Raw genomic sequence first — 21,607 nt, forward strand, 5'->3', positions numbered from 1 at the left:
CCGTCAGTCAGTGACGAGCCAGTTACTGCTTCCCTCCCCATGGTTGAGTTGTGTGTTACCACCTACAATGGTGAGTTAACTCACAAATAGGAGAGAGAGCATGGTGAGTTAGCAGCAACTCCCCATTGGTGATGCTCTAACATGTTCTAATAGGTATTTTACGGGTGAAATTCTCTTACTATTTCCTGCCCTCAAGTGTCCTAACTATTGTGACAGAAATAATTTTTGTGTGAAATAGGGAATAAAATTGTATTAATACATTGAAAAGAAAAAAAAACGTGCATACTTTGAGAAAGGAAATTGAAAACCAATTAATAGCATGGCATATTCGTAACTAAATCGGTAAGAAAAGAAAAATTAGGTGGAATAAAAAAAAGTCAATTAAATGAATTATATTTGAGATTAAATAAAAAAATTGAGCTTAAACTAAAAAAAAGTTGAGTTTAAATGAGTACAAGTTATGTTTAAATAAGTATTTTAAAGTCAATCTTTTTTTATTAGTGCCATGTATAATCAACCCTTTGAAAAGTAGCAAATTAGCATGGCCTCGTTGGTGATTTCCGTATAAATATGACATCATGTAGGCATCAAATTGCATTTCCCCCGGTATAAAGTATAATGATTGAATTTTACTCATTTGTTAATTGGTCTAAAACAAACACATGTGAACCCAAACTCGCTTAAAAGCTATCAAACTCGTCAAAGCTCGCTTTGGGCCTTAGTCTAACCCTTTAACCCAAAGCAAGCCACTACAAGAAAAACTTTCATTTACGACGAGTAATTCAGTCGTAAAAAGGCCCATTTCGGTCGTAAAAGACTTTTTACGATGAGAAACGCGTATGATCGTCAGTCGTCGCTATAGGCTCCATCACAAAAACTATTGGATACTTTTACAACGAGATTGATAACGTCGTCGTAAGTAGGTTTTTATGACGAGAATCTAATCTTGTCGCAAATAATTTTATCTACGACAAGATTTCTCGTCGCAACTATTATTTTTAGTGGTTAAAAAACTTATTTTTATGACCTACTGTAGACAACTACGTTTGTCCACTAGGCCCGAAGCGCTTAGTTCAATGATGAAACTATAACCCACTCGTCAACAATGCACTCTGATTAGCTGAAGAGCAACCCTCGACTGACTGAAGAGACCATCCGGAGCAGAACCTGTTAAATACAGTAACTTCCATAAATAGAAAGCTTCATAAAATAGACTGGACACGTATTTAGTCGCATTTGCATCCCGATACGGCTTAATACGTGGTTGCATCGGTAGAAAGATTAAATACAGTTGACTGTATTGTAGCACAACTTTATGCGCCACAACATTATACTGCGTGCCTTCAAGCTCTAGAATAACATAGCTGAAATAATAAACATTTCCCGAACTCATACATATTGGCCACAATGCATGTAAATGTTAACCCAAGTTACCGAAACACGCTTACGAGTGCCTAGGATTCTCTCGTTAACTCATTTAGCAAATGATACGTCCTAACGAAGTCAAATTATGTCTTATAAATTACGATATAGATTACGCACATCACATGATTGTCTAGGCCTTGGAATAAGACTTCCATGTACTTATCATTAGCCCAAATCCGATTTAAAACGGATAAGTTATAAGGTTTTTACTTGGGCTTTGCCAAAACGGACCGACCTCCTTTCTTTGGGCCATAACTCGAGATTTACGAAGCCCACTGATGCAAGGCGGCATTGGAAAGCAGGATTTCGTAGCTTTCCAACAAGATATTATTTGCAAGAATCCGAGTTCATATGAAGAAGTTTTAAGCTGTTAAAGATCGAAGTTTCTGGAATCCGCAGAGCAGATCTGCCTACGCTAGAAATTGCGCTGGCAGACCCGCGCTAGAAATTTCTAGCGCACATCATGCCTACGCTAGAAATTTGTAGCGCTTGTAGTGTTTCAGTCCTAATCTAATACGTTTACGCGTGCAATTTTTTTCAGATTTTTTACAGTTTCCGTCGATTTCTAATACGATTCTAAGCTACCTATAATCCTAACTTAATAATCCTAATTCTACTCGAATTCCCCCCAACCTACACTATAAATACAACCCTTCTGCACCCCAATTTTGATCATCAATTCAGTCTCACTCCTCTGATATTCTGAATTCTTTCTTCCTTCTCTAGTTTTCTAAAATCTCCATTGAAGTCTCGTCCCGTATTCGTAGTAGTTCTACCGTATTAACTCTTGTTAAGAAGAACTCTGTCCGCATAAGCATTCAAACCGTCCAATTTGCTGCCAAAGTTATATCCAATTCATAAGCCTAAATCGAAGAATCTAAGGGGAAAGTCTGCCCAAATTAAATTATATTTATCATGGCTACACCATATCTATACACCCCCTCGTCGAAGAAGGTTGTTAATCACGTCGTTACAAAAGAGGGTATATAGAAAGTTCGATATACTACGATCGTAGGTATGTTAAAAATAAATTTTTATTTGATTCGATTGATATGTATTAGTTATATTCAAATATTTATGTAGATGTCGTACAAATTTTTATCAATAAATTAATTTGATTACCGAAAAAGGAACAGAATGAGAGAGAAGGTTTTGTGGAAAGAGAGAGACAAACATGATAAACGAGAGAGAAAGAGGAGGGGTTAACTTTTTCATTGTTGTATTAAAGAGGGTTAACACTTTTAATCGAAGTATAACTTATACGAAACATATATTTATAAATCAATTAATTAACTAGCCATACAAAGTGTTTTCTCCGTCCCATTTTATAATTTACGTTTGGCATTATGCATGCGATTTAACAACCAATTAATGTTGATAAATATTCTTTTTTTAAAAAAATCTAAACAATGCAATGACGTTTATTGATATTGTTTTCACATTTATCCAAAATATGACACTGAGAAAGTGTGAGAGATTTAATGTCTCAATTGGAAAGTGCGAAATGTTTAGTGTCCCAGTTATTTTTAATTAATTAAAATAATCATTTGCACGATTTTTGACAGAATATTAAGCACATTTATGATACAATATAAATGGAAAGATTCTAAATTAGAGATTAAAATGAGAAATTAAAAACAGAAAGTGTAAGAAATAAAAAGAGACGGAGGGAGTAGTACATAGCACTTTTGGACTTTTGGTACACCGTACATAGAAGTTAAGCCTGGTTATTGGAGGGGTCGGTGCAGGTTATTAGCGGGACGAATCATAGAGAATATAAGCGCGTCAGGGTAAGGGTCAAGGTCATAAGGGCCAAGGTCGAGTCAGGGTCATAGCCAAAAGCTTATAGGGTTAATAGCGGGTCAACATATGGTCAAGCTCATATAATGGCGGGTCGACATATGGTCAAGCTCATATAATGCCGTTTCTTTTACAGCAAATCTAATGTCGTTGCAGTGAATGGATGACATTAGTAATTAATACCACATTAATTGTGAATACCATCCAAAAGCCAAAAAAATAGTACTCCCTTCGTCTCTTTTGTTTTTTACGTATTCTATTTTGGGTGTTTCATTTTGTTCTTTACATTTCCTTTTATATTGTCACATAATGCATTAATATCCTATCAAAATTTGTGCCCAAATATTATTTTAACCAATTAAATCCATTGGACATTAAATATTTCTCATTTTTCCAATGTGAGATTTTTGATAAAAGTGAAAACATTATAAATAAACGTAATTTTTCTTGTTTAAATAAAAAAAGTAGAGGAATCTCAATGCACATTAAATAGTCGTTAAATCGCGTTAAAAATATCAAACATAAAAAACAAAAAGAGACGGAGGGAGTAGGACACCGCAAATTTACTACTCCCTCCGTTTCTTTTTGTTTGTTACGTATTCATTTTAGGGTGTTTCATTTTGTTTGTTACATGGAAGAATCTTTCTATTTATAAACTTATTATAGTGTTATTTTTTGTGCCCACTCTTAATTTTAATTGGTCAACTTTTTCAACTCATTAAATTTATTTACCATTTCCCAAGTATGTTAAGTTAGCAATCTTTGTGATTTTTCATTATTGGTTCATTTTGATAAATAAAACAATCTTATTGGTTGTTGTAGTGATTAGTGGATTGAGGTTTTATTTGGGTTAATTTTTTTAATAAAAAAGAAAAAAATCTCTATTATACATTAATAAACGTGCAAAAGTCCAAACGTAACAAACAAAATGAAACGGAGGGAGTACCAAATAAAAAAATAGGAAAATGACAAACTGCTCCAATTCCTTGAAGACAAAAAAAAACAAAAAACAAAACAAGAATAACAACATCACAAACTCCAGCAACAGCCAAAGAAGGTGTTTAAACTCCAGCAGCCAAAGTGGGTGTTTGATAAAGCATTATAGACATTAATTTACAAAATCATGACACCAAACAAAAAAAAAAAAATCAACAACTAGAGGGTCGTTCGGTATGTTTTTGTTTTCAATTTTCTGTTTTTTACAAAACTAAAAACCAAAATATGAAAACTACAAAAAGTAGTTTTCAGTTTTTTGTTGCCAGTTTTCAAAATCAACATCATTAGTATAAGTAAGTTTATATTTTTTTTATGATTCAATCTAAATCATATGGTTTACGAAATCAAAAATTGAAAATCGGCAGTGATACCAAACGAGCCCTTAAACTTAATTAAAATTGATTAGATCTAAGGTTTATTAATTGATTACCAAACAAAAAAATAGGGAAAAGGAGGTGATGGTTTAGTTGTCGTGGTTGGACGCCTTGTTGGAATGTCGTCGGCTTTGTCGACGTGCACTTTTGGTGGTGGATTATGGAAGGAGAGAGAAAGTGAGGGGTGAGCCGTGAGGTTTGAGAACAAAGAGAATTTCGCCGGCGTGGATATGTGGTGGTGGTGGATGAAGGGAGGAGAGAGAAAGTGAGGGGTGAGCCGTGAGGTTTGACAACAGAGAGAAGTTCGCTGGCGTGGAGTTGTGGTGGTGGTGGATAAAGGGAGGAGAGTGAAAGTGAGGGGGTGAGCCGTAAAGTTTGAGAACAGAAAAAGTTCGCCGGCTTGGAGTTGTGGTGGTGGTGGTGGACTGGTGGTGAATGAAGGGAGGAGAGTGAAAGCGAGGGGGTGAGCCGTGAGGTTTGAGAACAAAGAGAAGTCTGGGTACTGTTGGGTGGGTCATTAAGTTAATGTTTCATGGTAATGAGTCATACATTTGGACCATATCTGACCCATTTATTTTCATTTAAAGTAATTGGGGTTTTTACTAATGTCTATAAAAATCCTATATACAAAGACCCCATATCAATCTTGTCCATTAATAAGATAAAAAGGTGAAGTTTTTTTTAATATTGATCCGATCTTTTATCTATTGGATTACCCTGTCCAATAACCACGCCTAATATAGCAATAGCAGTGCATGACATTTTACTTTAGACTCAGCCGGAGTATGATGATCTCTTTTTTTGAAAAAAACGTTAAAATACCAAGAGTAATAAATAGTGTACGTTTTCTTCAAACTAGCCGTTATCCCCAAAACGCTCCTTCTATTCGTTAGTTCGAGTTCTTCGTCTCATCGTCTGTGCATAAGCTCGCAAATCAGTGCACCTTCCAATTACTGCAACTCCTAAAGCCCATCCTCTAAAATTCAAAATGTTTGCTCAAGGTCTAGATCAAACTGCAATCAATTGGATTAAACAGGTATTGTAATCCTTCACTAACTTTCACCTATTTCTTTAAATACTTCTCTTTTTGTGTGCCAATTTGGGCATTTTCTTGTAGTATCTTGCTATAATTTTTGAAGGGTTTCCTTCAATTTCCATTTTCAGAGATTTTCAGGTTTCTCCTTATATTTTGTTTCTATATCAAGAATTTTCTGTTTTGGGGAAAAAATAATCTCTTGATTTTCTGTCGTTGTGATTTTGTTAGTTTTATTTTAGAATTTCAGGATATTACATTGTATTTAGATGGCTACAAAGTTTTAATTTAATAGAAAGGAGGAGGCTTTATTGAAATCAAACGCATATTTGGAAATGAAGAAGGGATAGTACGGAAATTAGCACCGAAGAAAACTAGAAACTGCAGGCTAGGATCTCAATTTAGAGATGAAAATGTATTTGTATTTGTTTCACAATGTATTTTAATAATATAATTTGGCTTTAAATTGTGTTTGTGGTTGGAAATTGTATTTATCATTTAAAATTTTCGCTTAAAAATTTGACTGTTTGGGGAGGTAGAAAATGTTTAAGAGAGAAAACTCTTTATTGGTCCCCGGGATGCCCTGGGTCGTTGCGTGTATTTGGAGATAATTTTTTTATTTAATTATGTGAAACATAATTATCATCATTTTAGAATAGATATTACGGAGTGGAGTAGTTAACAAATAACCAGCAAACTGATTTTTTGAGTAATTCACTTGATTTGGATAAAGCTTATGTCATTGTTTTGTGCTTCAGTTTAAAAATTGTAAGAAATAAATTAAATTATAAATCGTTGTACATTGAAGAATTACAATGTCCATAATTTATTTTGGAAAAAACACATAATTGGTTAGCTGAAAAAACACAAAAAATAACTTATTTTTAACAACTTGACTCATGATCTAAGGAAACAAAGAAAAATAATTAAATTTTGTTATAATAGATTGTTACTCAAATAGAATTATACATTTTGGGCATTAATATTTTTAACATTTATAAGCATGGTTTTTTTTTTCAAGGAGTGTTACTTTGGAGGAAGTTGTATAGTTGGAGTAGTGGATAAAACTTTATCTTATGAGTGTAGAGGTCATGGGTTCAAGTATTACAACAACATTTTTTTTTGTGAGAAAACAATAATGAGTAATGTCTGTGCATGACATGTCGCATATCACTTGCCAAGTCATGGTGACACGTGGAGGAATGTAATGCATTCCCTTGGAGTTCAAGTAATCTCTATCCTACAAGGGAACTCTTTTGGTCATAAATGTAAATGACTTTTTGGTGATCCCTATAAAATACTCTAAAATGCCCCCTACTAATAACACATCATATGGACAAATTAGAAATAATTGACATCTTAAATTACTATTAACAAATCAAACACAATAGAAATATGAAAAGTCCCTTAATCAGTCCATGATCTACGTCCCGAAACCAATAATCTTTCCGTTTAATTATTTTTTGATCTGTTTTTATTTACTTTCGTTCGCATCACGTGCGTAAAAGACTAGTACTATAGATTAGAAAAAGAGGGGTTAGGGTTTCGAGTCCGATAGATTGTATGTGATTGAATATGATTTATAGGATTTGAGTTTTGGCCTACATTTTGATTTTCATGGGAAATCTGCCAAAAGGAAGCGAAACCGTTTCATTGGTAACAATTTATTAACCACTCCTGTGGTGTTGGATTTTTCAATGCTTCAACATGGATCATTCGCAAGTCAGTAACGTAATTTAATCAAACTTGGGCTTCAGCATGAAAGCATGATTCCTGAAATTCTCGAGTTACCAAAGTACTTCATATGTCACTTAACTGATTTTTGTTTGGGTCACTGGTCGATAAATAGGCAGTTTCTCTCTTTCTGTGTAGCTCTAGGATGGCAAGGTGAGACAAGTAGCGTGATTATCCTGCATATGTTAATACTTCATATGTTTCTCTTTGTACTTGTAGGGGAAAGAAGATGTGATGGAGGCTGGTCCTTCCTCAGTGGATAACTTTGAGTGTGGAACAGTCTTCAAATCATCCCCGTTTCTTCGCAACAGAAGCAATTATATGTCACCCAAAACTTTACCCCCTCTGAAGTTCCATTCTGGCTTGCTTGGCAAACATAGTATATCAACTTTTGATATCTGTGAATCTGATGAACAGACTGTCAGTAATGACAGTGATGAAGAAAGTGTTGCTTCAGCCCCATATGACATGGATGGTTATTATTCTGAGAATTTCAACCAAAAATTTTCAAGGTGCAATGATGTCAATATGCCTATTCTTCATGACAATGATGAAGAAATCATTGATTTACAAGCTAGCACAAATTTGAGAAGTAGACAACCTTTGCCGTTGATAAATAGAGGATTGTCTAAGATTGATCTTACAGTTAAATTGCCAGATCGTACCAAGAGATTCAATGATGTGGTGCTTGACAAACACAGTGAGCACTATATGGCTCCAGATAGTTGCAGTCACGCTCTTAATAACGTTAACCCACTTAGTTCACAGGTAAGAGTGAAAATTTCCCTTTAAGATGGTATTGCAGATGAAAATGTGAAGATATGTGCAGCTTTAGAAGACACAAGTTTTGATTTTTCTGATGGTTTTTCTCATTGTAGGATACACCCATTAATCATAGCAGATACTATGATGTTGGAGACTTGGGTACTCCAAGTGCTCCCCCGGTCAATGCTGATGGAGACCAGGTACACAAGCCTACAGAAGAAAAGAAACATGTGACTGATATGGATGTTACAATGGATGGACGGACTAGAAAAGGGCTGTACATGCCTAGAGATGCCGACTGTTATGAAGAGGCCAACCCAATTTTGTCAGGAAAAAAGACAGAAACTTTGGAAAAGAATGATTTGAACGAGAAGTAATTAACTAATTAACTTGTGCTTGACTGCCTCCTGCTTTAATATATTTATGCAATACTACTATGGTTTAATTGGTTGTATCTGTCTATTATGGTATGAAACTTTGTCTCTTTTGTCATTTCAGAACAAATCCTTCAACCACTTTGGTGAAAGAAGAAATGCTAGCACCCCACTGTATGCCAGATATCATGGAGCCACTTTGTTGTTATGATACAAGGTGCCTTATTATTATGTTTTTATTACCAATTTACAGTTCCATGTTTTAACTTCTGAAAATTTGTAGATTTGTTTGCTGGACTTTTAATTAGTATCCTCAAAGAGACCTCCCTTTCTTTTATTACATTCTGTCAATTTTGTTTGTTCATCAATTTTAGTAGGACTATCTCAACTTACTATCCTGAAAGTCCAAAATATACACCTTTATATATCAACTTCTGTTATGCTTGCTTACTAAGTGTTGTATACCCTCAACGGCCTCAGGTTACTTTTGTCATATCTTCTCTTTCAATAAATTATTTACTATGAAGTGGTGAAAGTTGGCAGTTGGTTGTTACATATTGGAGAATTCCAGTTATCGTATAATTTATCAACAAAGCAAACTCTTTTATGAGGTTTATTGTTTCGTTCTCTTGTCTGACTTGCAAAATGCTGCAGCGGCCAACATGCCTTCCAAACACTTGTTGCATATGATGCCTGCATTCGGCTATGCTTGCATGCATGGGCAAAAGGCTGCCCAGATGCACCCGAGTTTCTACGTGATGAGTGCATTATCCTTTGGACAGCTTTTGGGTATGCCACCTTTTGGATGTGTCAATTTCAATTTTAAACTGTAGAAGAAGTGGTTGTCACTCAATCTCCTGCTTTTTTTCGTGGGTCATTGTAGGCTGAACAATATCCTGCTTCATCCACCTGGTATACAGACAGAAAAAGGTGCGGACCCTAAGATCTCAGAAGAAACATGCTGTAGGAAGCCAAATAAAGTATTCAGCAAGATTAGAGTGGAAGGTAGACTCATGCTTCATTACTTTTTTTTTCTTTTTTTGTGTGTGTTTTTGTTTACAAGCGTGTACTATCATACTTTTGTGCCACCCCCGATACTCTTCCATAAAAGTATTATAAAGTTAAAGTCTGGTTTTGTCTTCAGGATATCCTATCTTCATTTGAAAACTTTGAATAGTCATTTGGCATTTCTTGTTGTGGCAGTGAAAAGGCTGCGCATTATACCGAGAAGAAAACTTAAGAGTACTTTCTCTCAGCATGGTGCATTGTACATACAGGCAGGGACAGAGTATGTACGCCATGTTTCATCAGTTGTGAAAACAAGCATCAATTCACTTGTGAACTCGTCATTAACACTAACACGTGAAGGTTTGTAGTAATTATCTGCATAATATTGATTGACAATTTACAGCTTATTTCTCATGCATACATTTAGAAAAGAAGAAAATCGATAAAAAGGAGATTGGAGTTTTTTGAGTGTCAGTCCATGTTTCATTACTTGTGGATGCAAGTTATATAGTCACTTTGAAGTTCATAGTTCTCGAGAAGATTTTTTTTTTTTTGTCTAAATGAACTACAAGGGCATTAAGGAGATGGCAAGTATTTCTAATGTATCTCAACTATTGAATATAAAGGCATATCATTTTGATAATATATATTTACGTGTATTAGTGTATATGAAAATAAGGATGAAGAGTGTTTGTATGAAGCGCCGAGGCCCTAACCTACCTTCACGGCATCTTCGTTAACCGAATAACCGGTAATAGGTGACGGTAATGAGAATGAACTTAATTGTAATTTGAGAAGCAAAGTAACATCACATGGTAATGGTAATGGGAATAAATGACGGTAGCCGATAATATAGGACAGTAATGGGAATGAACTCAAGTGTAACTTGAGAAGAAAAACATCACAATATCCATGGTAATGGTAATGGTAATGGAGGGTAATGAAGAATTACGAAGAAAATGAAATTCTTCGGGTGAAGTATCATTCCCATAGATATTTGTATTTGAATTTTCTTAAAGTTTATACCACAAAGTCATTCCCATTACCACTGTTTATTACCGCTTATCAAATGGACCGTCAGCTTTTGTATGCAGAAAGAGAAATAAAACAAAAAGGAAGTACCATCTGAAATTTTAGGTCATGCCTTTCTTTGCTAAGTCAATCAGAATTATTTCAACTGAGTTTAATTTGGGAGCCACAGAGTAATTTAGAATTTTAGAGCTTGAGGATTTGTCACTTCAGAAATATTTTTTACGAGGAATCAGATTGGTTACTCTCCAAAAAATATGCTAAAGTCACTACCGAGTCCCCACCCCCTTGCGCTCTATAAAAGGTTCGAATGGAAACTTATATGATGCACGCAGAACCTTTTCATTTAAAGAGCATGTGGAGGTTTCATGTGAACATCCAAGTTTCACATTAGGTGGGAGCCTTGTGCTGGATTATGAAAAAGTACAAATCATGTTTGGACCTCGTTTTAGTCAATGGAAATAATGTCTTGTGATTTCAGAGCCATTGTCATGCATATTCCGTCTGAAGAGCTCCACAGAAGATGCTCAAATGGATTCTGGTTCTGCAATATGCTTACGTTCAGGAACTGGCGAGTACCATGACTTGTAAGTTTGATTGGTTCTTTTTTGGGTCCCTTTAAAAGTTGCAACGTTGTTTCTTGCAAATATGACCACAGCTGGCCATTTTATTTTGAAAACCTCATATATATGTCATTTTTCGCTGAGTTTTATGATCTAACGAGTCATATAAATGGCACATAAAATGTACCTGCTAAGTTTCTTTAGTAGCCCTAAATCAGTCTGTTTTTACTTTTTACCCGTGTACTGTCTATGACAAGTTCCTCTGTTTTTAGTTTTCCAGAAAGTCAAGGGAATGTACTTCTAGTTGAAGTTAGAGATTCAAAACAAATGATCCAAGGCCACGCTTCAATTCCGCTATCATTTATAGCTGAGAACCCTGTATGTATCCGTTTCAAAATGCACATAAGTCCTTAAATAAGATGCTCAATCTCCCCAAATGTGACTTACTCAATTGTATATGTGTATTCAAACAGAATGACAAAGTTCGATGGTGGCCTATCTACCATGGTGACCATGAATGCATTGGAAAAATCCAACTTTTCATATCTAGTTCAATTACAGATGAAGAGGGTAAACATACAAAGGTCTGGTTCCTTCCTCGATATTAATAATTTTTATGTTCTATATCTTCCCTTCCTACCCCTTCTTCTGCTGCTCCTGCAACCCTCTGAGAGCAGACATGTAACAACTAAAAAGCTATATTATTTTCCGCATAGTGAACTAAAAATAAAAATATGGTTCAGAATACTTTCCAACCGTGTCTTAGGTACTTACAAGGAAAACATTACATACTTTACCACATCCACTAGCTACAACTCCCCCCCGCCGATCATACACATTCATTAACAGGATATGTTGACCCACTTAGGTGTAGAAATATAAAGCAACCAGAAAATGCATCTTCTGACAAAAGGCGACCCACTTATGTGAAGAAATTTAAAGCAACCAGAAAATTGAACATCTAGTAACCCTCTGTCCTAACCCTTTTCATAATAGGATCTGGGAGATTAAGCTAGAATGGTGGGGGATATGATGTGGTAGATATCTTATCAAAATTAGGAGTGAAGGGTAATAAAATAATAAAAGTTGAAAATGGGCAAGATTGAAGAAAAAGTAAGAGTAGTGGGATCAAGATTCGAGATAGAAGAAAAGCTGTTGAGATATAGAGAAAATCTTATTTTACTTAATAGGAAAGGTGAAAAGAAATTTGGGTATCCTCTTAAAGGGGATGTCACACTGTCGGGTGATGGTGGGTGTATTATAATGTATATAGTGGGGCGTTATCAGGGAGAGGGAAAACAAGTGTCCATTTTTGTACAAAGCTTGTTTTGAAGAATGAAATAGGTGTTATTTTAAGTGTTAACACCAAAAAGACATGTCAAAATCAAGTTGGGGTATAGGACCTAGAAATAGGGATCATCTAAGAAACAGATTATAGGAATCTTCCACGTTCCATCCGAAACAGTTATATTTAAAATTTTCTTTCTAGCAACTTTCGTGATATCATTTTGATGGCAAACTGAAAAATGAACATAACATTCGAAACTGAAGCAGCACGCAGTACCAGTGCCCCCTCCTAATCTTTGATGGTGGAAGCGGAAAACTTCTTTTCACTAGTGGAGAAGATAAATGAAGATAAATTACAGGTCTTTCCAAATGAAGCATAGTTCCTGGCAGTAATTTCTGGACAATCCAGGACTCATATTTTGTTTAATTTTGCGAGACGATATAAGCTTTTTTTATTATCTCTACAGGTCACGGACAAGATCAGCAAGTAGTGGTAGCTATATTCCCTACTTTGGCTACCGATGTAGGTAGAACAAATAGGTTCATATTGTGCACCCCCTCCCCCCCTTTCCTTAAGAACTTGGGAAGATTTAGAGTAGGACTGTAGGAGATGCTAACCTAAACTAAAGCATGGAACCATAATTAAGTAAAACTTAAAATTCAGATGGTTTAACTTTATTCTACTATTTATCTTTGGAAAGGCTTACAGTTCCATATTTTTTACATTAGGTATACAAATGCAAACCTGAGTACTTAAATTTCTCTCTTATTTATGTTTTACGTGTTACAGACTAGTGCTGTTGTTGAAACTCTTGCATATGATATGTTGCTGGAAGCTGCAATGCGCGCACAACAATTCCATTCTCGTAATTTGTGTTTGTATGGTCCTTGGAAATGGTTGCTGAATGAATTTGCAGACTATTATGCGGTACCAGATTCTTACACAAAGTTAAGGTATATCTCACCTTGAATGCTTCACATTACCTATGTTACATTCACTAAAAATACCTGCATTCATCCTTCTATTTGATATTTATTTATGGCTTATGTAGTCCTCAAGTTCTCATTTCCCATACATGCATAGGAACTGTATACATTCCCCTCTTAAGATGGAAATGTGAACCAATTTCCTATTCATTCAGACCTATTGAGTTTAGAGAGAGATGAAGCAATTATAAAGGGGACAAGAGGGCTAAAAGAGTGAAGAGAGAAAATAAAGTAATGGCTTGGGGACCTGGGAAGGATATAGAGAGAGTAGTTAAAGGAGGAATAAACAGAAGCTGCCGACCACTTGTCTGCAGTTTTCTCATAATAAAAGCCGAGACAAAAGGTTTATTTTAAGAGATGTATAAAATAATTCCAAGGGGTTATTTACTAAATTAGTCATGATTAACTGAAAAATATAATTACTAGATTCCAACTGTTGCAGTGACTAGGAGGATGAACCCAAAATGGTTTTGATAACTGAGAGAAAAGAGGAATGGATCAGTAGGAAAGGGTACACTGGAGAACATTTTAGATTCATTTCCGTTTAGATTTCTTTAAAAAATGTTGTCCATGCGTCTCAGTTATTATTTCATTAATACGACAGACGCTAGAAATTAGGTCACAACTGTTATTTGAATCATAGTTTTTCCTATACATCTGCTTTCACTTTTACATATGTTGTGAAAATTCCCCCTCTGAATATTTTACTATAATATTTTGTAGGTATCTCTTGTATGTAATGAAAGTGGGTACTCCAACAAAAGATTGCCTGGGGCTTGTTCTGGATTTGCTTATGCCTGTTATAAAGGCCAGGGGTGAAAAAAGATTAAATAGACAAGAGGTAATTTCCTAATCTCTTTATTTGGAATTTCTTCTTAATCTCTTATCTAAGGGATTAAAGGTATGGTAGTCTGACTTCAAGGATCACATTGCATCAGGCGTTTATGTATCATAGTTTGAGAATCACATATACGGCGATATGAATCACATTTTTTCTCTGGTCACCCCCTTTCATTTGTATTCTTATTATTAATTAGTAATCCCGAGAGGAGCTCTTTTGAACAATGTTAAACTGATTGGTCTAGCAGAATGTTCATAGTCTTTTGAATCCTCCTAATTATTATTAATGTGACATGCCACAGAAGAAAAGTATTAGGCACTGATCTAAAGTTTGAATCTGCTGACAACCTGGTATTCAGACACTCTCTTTGAGAAATACTGCATTTGCTCTGGCATTGTTTCCCTCCAGTGTCTGTATAAGAGGACAGAACGGGTGTTAAAAATGTTGAATGCTTTTGAAAACAAAATAATTAAATTATGCTAATTGTCCCTCTCCCCCTTTAAAATAACTACCTTAGACCATTTGTTGGAGTATTAAAGATTTTCTTCTGGTAAAACTATTTTAACATCACTATCACTGTCGAGCATCGAGATTCGGAGCTACCATAACTGGACACAGTTCTGCACCAAAACTTAGTCGGCGAAGTTCAATTTCTCTATTATCATATAAATAGTGAAAGATGGAAGAAAAACATAGGGGACCAACTTTTGAATTCTAGAGAATCTAGACCTTTTTTGTTTGTTCTCGAGCTAGTTTCATTATGCCTATTTGCTTTATATGCTTGTACAGAGAAGTCTGTTATACATATTACACTTAATAAGAATAATTTTCTGGAGACCTGTGCGCCTGGGCCTCAGTTCACCCCGCTAGGAATTTAGCAATGGGTTCTGATATAAAATTCAAGTAACTTTCCTAAAGGACGGAGCTTATTAGATTATGTTGACTGTACTCTAGAGGTGTTTTCTCCATACTCATGGACTGTTGGCCTGCCCTTCCCACAGAAAAGCATTTTGTTGGATTGCGAAACACAAGTTGAGAGTCTCCTTGCAAATGTTTTTGAAAATTACAAGTCACTGGATGAACACTCATCCACAGGTTTGACAGATTCACTAACTCCGGTACCAGAGACTGCGTCATCAGCTTTGGGTCCAGCGGTTCAACTTTACACCCTTCTTCATGATATCCTTTCCCAAGATGCACAGGCAGTTTTACAGAAGCATTTACAGGTGATACCAAAAGTCTTTTAGCTAAATGCATAATTCTTTTGTTATGTGGAGTATATGGAAGCAATTAATGACTAGGTAGGTTCTCTACTAAAATCTCAAATGTAACGTTCTCTGCATATGCTCCATTCATTCCCCCTTGTGATTAACGTCAAATTATCCTGATGACCATCACTTCCATACAATTTTCTCTGAATGCTGCATATTACTGCTAACCTAGTACTTCATATTTGCGAAAAAACATTTTGGATATGAGTACATTTGAACCAATTTGGTTTAAAGCTATGGTGTTTCAAGTCAATCCAAGAGAAATTTCACCTTGTTGTGACTTTTGTCATGTCATCCTCGTTCAAGGCTTTCTTTGAATTTTTTGTGATGTAATCTTGAAACTTTTTTGAAGGGAATAGTTTTGATGCTTGAACCCTGCACATGTACATGATGTAGTTCAAATGCATTTTGTACACTTATTTTTCCAATTTTGTTTAGTATCTTATTGCATCATACTATAAATATTCTAGTGCTTTGTACCAGCACTGATTTTCACTTTGGTTATCTGTCAAACTTGTGAATCCTAAGGATGAAAATTATGTGTGAGTCTGTGACGTCAGTTTGGTATAAAGAAACTTTTCTTTAATGGATTTGGTATATTGAAAACATTCAAACATTATTTAGGACTGAGACTTTTTGCTAGATACCCAAAGTGTACTGCATTTGATAAAATAGGAATATGGAAAATGTTAATAAATACAGTGGTTTTGTTTACCATGAGTAACCAAATTTGTATTTTCGGCCATAAAAAAAGGGAGTCTTCTTCAAATAATAAGATTTTCTTTCTTTACCTTTTTGCCACCATGTGTGATGACTGCCATCCCTATCAAAACTATTTGGAGATACGTGTAAAAAGTTTTAGGTTGGAGGGAAGAATTTGAGTATGGAACATATAAGGTTTTTTCTTGACCTTTTTGCCACCATGTGCCATGACTGTCATCCTTGATCAAGACTATTCGTGATGCGTGTAAAAAAGGTTTGTGGTGGATGAATTTGAGTATGAAACATAAGGCAAATATGTGCTTCTGACGATGTTGCTTAAATTAGGTTACTAGTGCTGGACATGTATAGGCGTCTAGCTCGGTGTCAAAGGCAGAAATTTTGTGAAAACTTTGCAAGCTTTTGATCTCAAATGAATTGAAACGTTGACTCTGAGTGACATATAGTTGTCTAGCTGTCAGGTGTCCTATATAGATATACATGTTCAAGTGTTTTGTCTTTTGACACGGTAGCTTGGACTTGAAATGTGAGTATGTGTGACATAGGGTTCACAACCTCATAATCTCAAATGAGGGAATTACATGCGAAGGATATTTATTTTAGAGGAATTCTTTTCAATTTGGTACTCCATATATTGACAACAAAGCAATAGACATAAGGTCAAATTTATTTTTCAGACATGTTTGCTAGTTTTAAACATTGTCTTGGCAGAACAAGTACCAAGCTAAATTATAAATTATTCTAAAATCATTGTGTGCAAGCAGAAAAAAATACATACAGACAGTAATCAAGTTGTTAGGATCATATTTTGTTGCAGTAATCAAGTTGTTAGTAATCAAGTTGTTCAGATCATATTTTGGGGATAAGTCACCGGAAGCTACTCGGATTGGGAAATAATCAGGTCTATTGTCAAATACCTTCTATGATTAGATACTCAATATTAGACATTTTGACTTTCCTGGTCGTGTCAAATTCCGTTCAGTATAAAATGCCAATTGGGTCATTTGTGACAAATATATGATCTCTAAGGGTTTGGTCATGTATGTACATATCATTTTCGCGGATCTCTTCTGCTATAATGGGAGTTAAGGTCATCTTTCTTTTATCTCTTTGCATGCATTTACTCATACATTAGTTAGTTACCTAGACTTACAAAACTAATAGACGAATAGTGATTGAACTCCTTGCAAAAATGTCAGACTGCAGCTCAGAAAAGGTGTCGAAGGCACATGCTAGAGGCTGATGAATTCATGTCCAGCAACTCTGAGAATATCCTAACAGATCAGATATCCATTTCCACAGCATATATGAAGATGAAGAACCTTTGTATAAACATAGGCAGAGAAATCCTCGCAGACATCAAGATCCATAACCAACATATACTGCCCAGGTATTGTTCTCCATCTCTTTACATTCTTGATTGTCAGCATTTCTTTTCTGTTATTCTTGTATAAATCTACAATAACTAAATTATCAAGGCCTTTAAGTCCTATCTACATCGTACAATCTGTTTTCCTTTTTTCTTTTTGTGCTTTGTCGTATTTCAAGAATTGTGGGTGCGTGCTTTCGCGAAAGATCCTTCAGTATCCTGATACCTCTATTTCGAATGTCATCAGTTCAACGGACTTGTCAAACATCACCGCTACTGTTTATAGCACCGAATTGTCCAAAAGGCTTAAAGGGTTCCTTGCAGCATGTCCTCCATCAGGCCCTTCGCCACATGTAAATGAACTTCTGGCAGCAACTTCTGATTTTGAGAGGGATCTTGAAACATGGAAAGTAAGGTAGGTACATAGAAGGACTCATCAATCTTGAAAATTTAATTTTAACAATGTTGCCTGATTTATGTTTTGCGCCACGTTGTGGCTTACCTATTTCCTCTGGTCAAACCTGTCTAACTAAAACATAATTTTTAGTCCTATTCAAGGTGGTGTAGACTGCAAGGATCTATTTCACAGTTACATTATGGTGTGGGTACAAGAGATGCAACTTGAATTACTAGATCTCTGCAAGGCAGAAAAGGTATGCTGGCCTGCTGCATGTTTTTTAATATTTTGAGTCATATAAAATCTGTTTAACTTACGTTTTTGAATAAAGCAACATGCACCAAAATCTGCCACCTCAATTTTGTTTCTGTTCCTTTTAGAAATTTATTTATTTGGATGGGAGGTAGCACACTTGAAGCAACCCAAAATTAATTTTGTCCTGAAATGCAGTTGACAGTTGTCTGACGTGCAGGATTTCATAAATATGTTTTTCAATTGGTTGTCTTTTTGTAGACTCCATGGTCTGGGGTGTCTACCAACCTCTCTACCTCACCATTCGTTGAGGATATGTATTCAAGAATAAAGGATGCCTTAACTCATTACGAAATGGTTATCAGCAGGTGGCCGCAGTACTCATTAGATTTGGAAAATGTAAGTTCAGTACACAAACTGCGAGATACTTCTGCCTACAATTCTACAAAAGATATGAATTTTTTTCATAACCTTTGCACTCTCTGAAATTTTTAAACTTTTAACTTGACTAGTTTTTAACAACTCACGTTCTTGAAGGCTGTTGCTGATATTGAGAGAGCAATCTTAAAAGCACTGGAAAAGCAGTATAGTGACATTTTGGCTCCTTTGAAAGACAGCATACCAAAGAAGCTTGGTATGCATGTTCAGAAATTGGCTAGACGACAGTCAGTAACACTCTATTCAGTCCCTGGTCAAGTGAGTGAATAGGCATAATTTTTAAACAGTTGCATGCATTATAATGTTTACTAGCAGAGTTTTTATATTCTATATGCTACTAGTTATGTGCGTCTTCAAATTTAAAGAACACACCTGATTGTACTCTCTCAAAAATCTTAGTGCTACTCTTACTCTTAGTTATTGTTATTACTTTTCCTTTGCTGAGTTCCCTTTGGAAAAAGCATCTGGTCAGTGGTCATTAGATTTTGGGGTCTGTTATTAGATGAGAATCATGAGATCCTTGTAAAAAAGGCAAGCCCGATTTGAGATTTTGGAGATTTTGTTAATTTTATAAATTTTGGCTTGGAATTTTTCCGATCTCCGTCATAAAGTGTTTCTGCAAGGCAGTTTTTGAAACGGGATGTATAACTTCATGGGTATAAAGCATCATGAGCTAAGATTGTGCCATTAGATTGTTTACAATAACTTTGGAAGGTGACGATGTTATGTTCTTAAGAGGGAGAAGGCATTCCATAGAAAGAAAACTAGTATTACTGTATTAGCCTCCTCCTTATGACCCTGGCCTACCTCATATTTCGTCTCTCTTCCATTTTTCCTGGAAAACTTGCATGATTTCATCCTGTCAAATGCTATATAAATATTGCTTACTTTTACAGGGTTCATGTTATATAGATTGAACTATTACTATCATCTGTTTTATCCTATGCATGCATCAAAAAGGTCCTGAGATCAAATGCAGTTTTAAAATGTTTGTCTATTTCAAAATATTTCAGTTGGGTACTTTTTTAAACACTGTCAAGAGAATTGTTGAAGTTCTACATTCTCAAGTTGAAGATATTTTAAAATCCTGGGCTTCATGTTTGCCTGCGATCGGCGGTGAAAAGTTATCCTTTGGGGAGCAGATGAATGGAGTATCTGTTTTGCTGAAGACAAAGTACAAAAACTACATGCAAGCTTTAGTGGCAAAACTTTATAGCAATGTATGTAAGCCTTTCTTTAACAGCATTTTTTCAGTCTATTATAGTGGCAAAACTTTATAGCAATGTATGTAAGCATTTTTATAGTGGAAAAACTTTATCAGCAATGTATGCCACTATAAAAAGAACAATTTAGCTGAAACATCTGCAGTATTTACTTGTCTATTTGGTAGCTAATTTACAAACATAAGTTCTTCCTACAAAAATACTGCTTGATACAGCTTAGAAAGAGTTCAGGTATTATGTTGTTGCTCATGAGTTCCTTGCTAACTGGATTTTACACTTAAATTATTGGTCTGTCTTCGCTAATATTGGTTCGTTGGGGGTGGTATTTAATTTAAACGCAAGCATTTGAAACTGACTGAGTGGGGGAAATGAAGGACAGATAGGGAGGAATATGTGGGCATTTCTTCCTTGAAAATTTAACACTTTTGAAGAACTAGTTTTCTTGATTTCCATTCCAATCCAAACGCAACCTTAGTGATTTTGTGTTGCTAATTGCTTAGAAATAATTGTCAGAAAACCATTATGTGTAAGAAACATTATGATGATGCTAGATAAAAAGGAAGGGGATATGTGGTACTGACAAGAAGTTTACTGCAGATGCAAGTCAATCGAAACACACAGCTTAAAAGAATCCTGGAAGAAACAGAAGACACAGACAATGAGGCCGAGGTTCGTGAGAGAATGTTGATGCTGAATTCACAACTGATCGATTCAATATCAAATTTGCATGAAGTTTTCATTAGTCAAATATTTGTGGCACTTTGTCGCGGATTTTGGGATAGAATGGGGCAGGTATGAAATTTTCATATTATGTTTTTTAACAAACTATGCCATAATCACTTGAGCATTTTTGTTTGTGTTCCTCTTCAGAGCGTATTAAGGTTTCTCGAGGGAAGGAAAGAGAACCGTGTCTGGTACAAGGGATCATATTACGCCCTTGGGGTAAGTAACTCATCTACTTCCTACAAAAGTTGCATGCTTTAAAGTTAATGCCAACCTAATGGTATTTATATGTCAGATGAAACCAATTAGATTATTTATACAATCCCTAAGTTGGTGGTGTTTTTGTTTCGTAGATATTAGATGATATCTTCGCTTCCCAGATGCAGCGTTTGCAAGGCAATTTCCTTAAGGAGAAAGATCTAGAGCCGCCTAGGTCCGTGGTGGAGGCTCGCTCCATGCTTTGTAGAGATGGAACAAATCAATCCAACTATTTCTATGTCTAGTGTGCCCACAACTTCCATTCTGTATAATCTCTTGTCTGTCTATTCTTTTTGCTCCTGTTTGTATTTGTATAGTCTTGTAGTTTCCCCTTTATTTTTTTTTATTCTTTGTGTACAAAAAAACTTCATTCTTTCCTAACTAAATTGCCTATTCTTGCTTTTACCACCTTTTGAGTTTTTGTTATTCAATATTTAAAGATCTAAGCTAAAAAATTTACCTGATAAGAGCATCACCATTGGTGAGTTGTTATTCAACCATTTATGATCTTATATCTCTTCCACATCATTGTCCACGTCACTTTTCACTATCTTGAGTTACTATTATCAGTCACTTCCTTTATTTTTCTATAATGGTGAAGTTGACCACCACTCTCTCTCCTAATTTTATCAATACCCCACCATTATGTATTACTAATTATTTCTAGTTATTGAGTTATATAATTACTTAATTAAACTAATGACATTGTTAGTTATTACTTGTTAATTAGAGAATTTTAT

General features: G+C 35.3%; 1 protein-coding gene across 3 annotated transcripts; it reads left to right on the top strand.

Moving 5' to 3' along the window:
• The first annotated feature begins 5,439 nt into the window (after positions 1–5,439).
• On the top strand, positions 5,440–21,275 carry LOC110778104 (uncharacterized). 3 transcript variants are annotated; one of them, XM_056843531.1, is made up of 22 exons: positions 5,440–5,631; positions 7,582–8,130; positions 8,241–8,500; positions 8,626–8,718; positions 9,156–9,290; positions 9,385–9,506; positions 9,705–9,869; positions 11,020–11,125; positions 11,374–11,479; positions 11,575–11,685; positions 13,179–13,342; positions 14,099–14,216; positions 15,218–15,442; positions 17,407–17,597; positions 17,824–17,991; positions 18,124–18,229; positions 18,487–18,624; positions 18,763–18,921; positions 19,677–19,883; positions 20,484–20,678; positions 20,757–20,828; positions 20,963–21,275. In XM_056843531.1, exons 1-22 carry the CDS (start codon positions 5,584–5,586, stop codon positions 21,110–21,112), a joined length of 3,588 nt encoding a protein of 1,195 aa, XP_056699509.1. In that variant the 5' UTR covers positions 5,440–5,583; the 3' UTR covers positions 21,113–21,275. The 3 variants fall into 3 exon arrangements, with proteins under 3 accessions (XP_056699509.1, XP_056699510.1, XP_056699511.1); XM_056843532.1 differs by lacking the exon at positions 20,757–20,828; XM_056843533.1 differs by lacking the exons at positions 20,757–20,828; positions 20,963–21,275 and having other exon boundaries at positions 5,441–5,631; positions 19,677–19,947; positions 20,484–20,625.
• Positions 21,276–21,607: the final 332 nt, after the last annotated feature.

This window comes from Spinacia oleracea, chromosome 4 (assembly GCF_020520425.1).
Source record: "Spinacia oleracea cultivar Varoflay chromosome 4, BTI_SOV_V1, whole genome shotgun sequence".
Lineage (NCBI taxonomy): Eukaryota > Viridiplantae > Streptophyta > Magnoliopsida > Caryophyllales > Amaranthaceae > Spinacia > Spinacia oleracea.